Raw genomic sequence first — 6000 nt, forward strand, 5'->3', positions numbered from 1 at the left:
CTATTGTACAAAACAATGAGAAGTATCCATTTCATTTAAAAGAGAATAAATGAAGAAAATTTGTCACAGAACTGACTCATCTTCATTTTATGTCTAACAATGGATTCAGATCAGCCACCAGGTGCCTCTCACCTCATAAAAAATGATAATTAAAAAAAACAATCAGATGTTTGTGCTATAGGACTTTTATTAGGACCCCTGCCCCCATGATAAGACACAGAAGCTATTCACATCACCGCAACTAGCTGCACCCCAGCATCTCTACTGGTGAGAGACCCCACCTGTGCCAGGCACTCACCCAACCAAGAGCTCCACCTGTGCCAGGCACTCACCCAACCAAGAGCTCCACCTGTGCCAGGCACTCACCCAACCAAGAGCTCCACCTGTGCCAGGCATTCACCCAGCCAATGCCCACCTGGTGCCAGGCACTCACCCAGCCAGTGCCCACCTGGTGCCAGTCACTCACCCAGCCAGTGCCCACCTGGTGCCAGTCACTCACCCAGCCAGAGCACACTTGTGCCAGGCACTCACCCACCAATAGCACCTGGGTGTCAGGCACTCGCCCAGCCAGAGCCCACCTGTGCCAGGCACTTACCCACCAATAGCACCCGAGTGTCAGGCACTCGCCCAGCCAGCGCCCACCTGTGCCAGGCATTAACCCACCATTAGCACCCGGGTGTCAGGCACTCACCCAGCCACAGCCCACCTGGTGCCAGGCACTCACCCAGCCAGAGCCCACCTGATGCCAGGCACTCACCCAGGCCGCTGATCTCCTGGCGGATATTGAGGCGGTTCCTCTCGTCCACTATGGCTGAGATCATCTGCTGGAGGGAGCGGTCCAGACCCCCGTTCTCCTCCTCTCTCTTTCCAGCCCGGCTGTGACTCGTCTTCACCGCGGCCATCCCTCCGGGGCTGCTCTCATCGCAATGATGCCGCCGCCTCCTCCTCCCCGGGAGAGGTCCGGTCCCTGTCTGTGACACCCCACCACAGAGCCCCAGTCAGGCGACACTTCCGCCTCCCATAGCGGATCGGTAGGGAGCTTCCTGCAACACGCCGACGCCCAGCCAATCAGCGGCCAGCTTGGCTCAGCCGAAGGCGGGGTGAGGATACAGAGTGCCAATCAGCGCCCAGGGAAACGCTGATGGGGCGTGGATAGCCAAGCACAGCTGCCAATCAGACGGTGCTTTTGGTTTAAAGGGATACTGAGGAGGCGGGGCCGGCGGAGGTCAGGCGCCTGTGCTGAGTGGAGGATGAGCCATGTGTCTGATGCAGACAACAAGTCGGCTACAAGGTGGCCAGAGATGTGTGTGATCTGAATTCATCATCACTGTGTCTGGGTGTGGTCCCCTTATCTGTATCATATCTCCCACAGCCACCATCACTGGGACCAGCAGCTCAGAGGCTGACTCAGTATATACATTATATATCTACCTAGAATTGCCTCCATCAGGCACTGTGTGAGCACATACAATTTGTGTTATCATGTACATCATGTTATCATATATGTGCTACAATGTTGTCCAGTAATATTATAAGGAAATATTGTCTGTAAAGTGCTGTGGGATATGTGCATCATATAGGTAACTATTAATAACTAGGTGATTCATTGCGTCCTAAGGGCGCTCTTCACACCGGCGTAAGGGGCTGCACCCCCTTAATTTGTGAACATTTGTATTGCGAGAAATATAGTTAGAATTGTCTGAAAGCTGCCTGTATTGCAACTTGAGTTATAGGTGACTCCCCAGTGGTGTAAGTTACGGTTCAGGAGAGCAGGAAGCTGGGAAGTGATAGGGGTGTGTGGGCATACGGGGGACTAAAGAGGAGGGTGGGGGACACTGCAGCTTCTGCCAGTGGGTGAGGGTCCAGCATGGCAGCACAGGTGTACAGGACGGTGCCCCTGAGTCAGTGTCTCCTCTTACTGGGTGGGAGTTAGGGTGCATGAGAGCAGGAGGCTGGGCGGTAAAGCATGATAGGGGAATGTGGGCAACACAGGGTGAGCGGGTCCCCACTGGCGGAAGTTCCGGGGCAGGAGGCAGGGCAGTGATAGTGGTGTGTGGGCATGAGGGGTAGTAAAGGTTTTTGCCTGTTGCAGAGTAGGGATGGGCATTGGTGCAGACGCCATTAAAGGTTGGCATTGATGGTGATTTTGCACCCTGCCATCGATAGTAGTAAAATATTACTTGGATAACCATCGATTCTTGTAGCTATTGATGGGCATCCATTATGTATGACTGAATAGGCCGTGGGACAATCAGAACTCGGTGGCGGGACTTCCGGGTGTGGGGGGCGGAGCTATGCTCCGTGTCCTGGCACCATAAAAAAATTTGAAACTTCATCGGTTCTCCTTTGCCATCGATGTAGGGAAACCATCTGGTCCTCCCACATCGATATCAAAAGTATTTAACATCGGCCATAAACATCGATGATTTGAAATCATTGATGCTCGATGGGCATCCCTAGAACTGGAGGAGGGTGGGGGACAGTATGCAGCTCCCGGCAGTGGGTGAGCGTCTCCTCCCACTGGGAGGGAGTGAGGGTGCATGAGAGCTGGAGGCTGTATAATAGTGGTATGTGGGCAAGACATTGATAAAAGTTGTGGCGCTGGTGCAGAAGACCATGGGGTCACTTCTGGCAGTGGGGGAACCTGCAGCACGGCAGCTAGGGCCGGATTTCCCACCTAGGGGCGGCACCTGCTTGTGGCGGTACAGGATCCGCCATTGTCACGGGGTACGTGAAATGCGGGAGCAAAGTCGCGGGGGTCCGCTGGGGGGTGGAATTGCCGGAAGGGGGTCAAGGGGGGTCTGAAAATTGCGGGGGGCGCAGGGGTCTGTGAATTGCGGGAGGGTGCGGGGGGGTTTGTGAATCGCGGAAAGGGGGGTCCGCAAATTGCGGGAGGGGGGTTGTGCGGGTCAGTGAATTGCGGGAGGGGGGGTTGTGGGGCGTCCGTGAAACACGTGAAGAGGCGCGACGGTGCCGTGAATCACGAGGGCGCAGGGGGTGCCGTGAATCGTGGGAGGGGCGCGGGGGTGCCATGAATCAAGGGAGGGGGGCGCAGGGGTCCGTGAATCGTTGCGAGGGGACGGGGGTCCGCAAATTGCGGGAGGGGGGCCCCCGAGGGAGGGGTGTGTGTGTGTGTGGTGTGAATCGCAGGAGGGGGGGGTCGTGAATCGTGGGAGGGGGGGGCGTGGGGGTGCCCCGTGAATCGTGGGAGGGGGGGTGAATTGTGGGAGGGGGGCGCGGGGGGGCCCGCAAATCGCGGTAGGGGTGGCACGGGGGTGCTGTGAATCGCGGGAGGGGGGGTGCCGTGAATAGCGGGAGGGGGCGGGGGTCTGCAAATTGCGGGAGGGGGCGTGGGGGGGCGCGAATTGCAGGAGGGGGGGTGCCACGAATCGCGGGAGGCGGGGTCGCCGGGGTCCCGCAAGGGGGGGTGCGGGAATCGCGGGAGTGGGGGGGCATGAATCGCGGGAGGGGGGGTCGCGGGGGGTTGTGGGTTGCCACGAATCGCAGCAAGGGGTCGCAGGGGGGTGTGGCGCGGGGGGCCCGAGAATCGTGGGAGGAGCATGGGTGGCCCGTGAATCGTGGGAGGGGGTTTGCGGGGGTCCGAGGTGGGGTGTGGGCAGACCTGCCGCTCACCTTGTGGTTGTGGAGTAGCAGTGACCTGGCAGCATGGGGAGGCAGAGGGTGTCTGGCACTGTGGGCTGGTTCTCTGTCACTATGTGAGTGTGTGTGGAGTCAGAGGCTCTGATAGGCTATTAGCCTATGACTCCACCCAGCGTTAGACACACTCACACATTGAGTGACAGATGTAGCCAAATATATAAGAGATGTAACTAATATGGATATAGGCCTGAATCAGAGCCAATCACAGAATGCAATAGATGAGGTGGAGATGCAGGTTCCTGTGATTCGGGATTAAAAAATGCTCAATCCTGAGATCCTGGGATTGGCTTCCCTAATAAAAAAAAAAAAACGCCCTGGCCGCCCCACATATTTACTTACATGGGGGGGGGGGGGGGGCAGGTCCCGGGCATGCGGGCTGCGCGGCCCAGGGGGTTGGGCGGTGCAGATAACAGTGAGGAGGACGGGTGGTGCAGGCAGGGGGATGGACAGTGCGGCAGACAGCACGGCGGGCGGTGGTGCGGCCAAGGGGCTGACCTCCAACACGTCACACGGCAGCATTTCACTGGGTGCTCAGACGCTGCCCAGCATTAGACTTCGCATCTAATCCCGAAATTTCCGGGATTGAAATCCTGGCAATTTTGGAGCTGAATCCCGCCAATCCCGGTATTAGCCACTCTAGATATAACCCTGGGCCGGGTCAACGGAAGCTTTCAAGTAAAAAAAAAATGAATACAAATAATTGACAAATCACCCCAACAGCGCCCCCTACCCTGTATAGCTGTGTGTGATGGCACACTCTGCACCACCCCAGTTACTGGACAGCCTGTCGACCTTAACCACTGTCGACTTTCATCTGTCAACCTAAAGCATGTCAACTTTATGTTATCGACCTATTAAAGGCATTTTAATTTAAATGCTTCTTTGTACCTTCTTTGCAGTGTTTAGCATTCTGGGATGGTAAGTAAGACAGTTAAGGCCCATACACACTAGAAGATTATCTTTCCAATCTGGCTGGTTAGAATGAAAATCTGGAAATTTCTGGGAACAAAAGCAGACATCTACATAAAGGCTTATACACACTAGAACAGGGCTGGCCAATAGGTCGATCTCTGGGCTCCTGCCAGTAGATCGTGATCAAGTGCCCTAATGTACAATGGAAACAGCAGCTGAAACCTCTGAGAAGCTCTCAGAGGCCTCAGCATTCCCAAGGGTGCAGTGACTGCACCCTCCCCCCCCCCCTGGATGAGCGGGTCTGCCCGCACCCACCCCTCCACCCAGAGAGGCGGGACTGGCCCCCCCTGCCAGCAGCCGGTCTGCCCACATACACACTCCCCCCCCACCCCCACACGAGCAGCGATTCTGTGCGCACCCCCCGGATCAGCAGGTATGCCTGCACAACCCCCTCTGGAGCAGTGGATATGCCCGGTCTGCACGCGCCCCCCCCCCTCGCCAGAGCAGCGGCTATGCCCGCACCCCCCCACCCCCCGCTGGATCAGCGGGTCTGAGCGCACACACATACACCCCACCTGCTGGAGCAGTGGTTCTGCCCGCACTCCCCCCTCGCTGGAGTGGAGGGTCTGCGGGGGGCAGGGAGCTGCAGGCAGACCCTCTGTTCCAGCAGGGGGAAGGGGGGGGGGTGTTGCGGGCGTAGCCCCTTACGACAGTGTAAAGAGCGCGATGGCGCGATTAATCATCTAGTAATTATATATAAACACAACAGGTGCAGCTCACCAACTAGTTTAAATCCTTTTTAATCCAATATTTGGATTAAAAAGGATTTACACTGGTTGGAGTGCTGCACCTCTCGTGTTTCTATACCTGGTCCCTGCTGTGTGGGCACCCACCAAAGTAACGGCAATATTTGTAGCTGTGCCCACCACCAAAATATATATATCAGCTTCCCCAGACACCCGCTATCTTTGCCTCCCCAGTCACAAGCTGTCACCCTCTATCTCTGTCATCCCAGCCTAACCATTCACCCGCTATCTCCTTGTACCCTTGGGGGAACTTTTTTGTGGCCATGCCCCTTCCTTGACAGACCACAACCATTTTTTTGTGGCGCCTTCAGTGCACGCTGTCCCTGGTTGACAAAAATCTAGATTCGCTTTCCAAATAAATGAAGCTCGGGCCGGCCCTGATCCTCTGCACCCCCTATAAGTTGTCTTAGGCTGAAACCATCCCTCACCCATGACTGCTCTGGTATAGCATCAGACTGACCTCCCTGGGAGGGGTCTCAGAGCTGGTACTGCCACCTTTTACATATGATTTTTTGGACTTATGATGCCACAAACCTGGAAGTGCTCCATGAACTGGCTATCACTTGTACCCCATGCACCTCACCCTATCAGCCTGTGCTGGACCTTCTGTCCTACTGTGCAC

At 56.2% G+C, this 6000-nt stretch overlaps 1 protein-coding gene across 2 annotated transcripts in view; it reads right to left on the bottom strand.

Annotated features, from left to right (window-relative positions):
- Window positions 1–1057, bottom strand: part of KIAA0930 (KIAA0930 ortholog) — a 36580-nt gene extending 35523 nt beyond the window's left edge. The window contains exon 1 of one of the 2 annotated variants that reach the window (XM_083181285.1): window positions 758–1057. In XM_083181285.1, the coding sequence (XP_083037411.1) occupies window positions 758–902 (145 nt within the window). In that variant the 5' untranslated portion in view covers window positions 903–1057. The remainder of the gene's footprint in view (window positions 1–757) is intronic. The other variant, XM_083181286.1, reaches the window with a different exon arrangement.
- Window positions 1058–6000: the final 4943 nt, after the last annotated feature.

This window comes from Crinia signifera, chromosome 4, assembly GCF_055691185.1.
Source record: "Crinia signifera chromosome 4, ASM5569118v1, whole genome shotgun sequence".
Taxonomy (NCBI): Eukaryota; Metazoa; Chordata; class Amphibia; order Anura; family Myobatrachidae; genus Crinia; species Crinia signifera.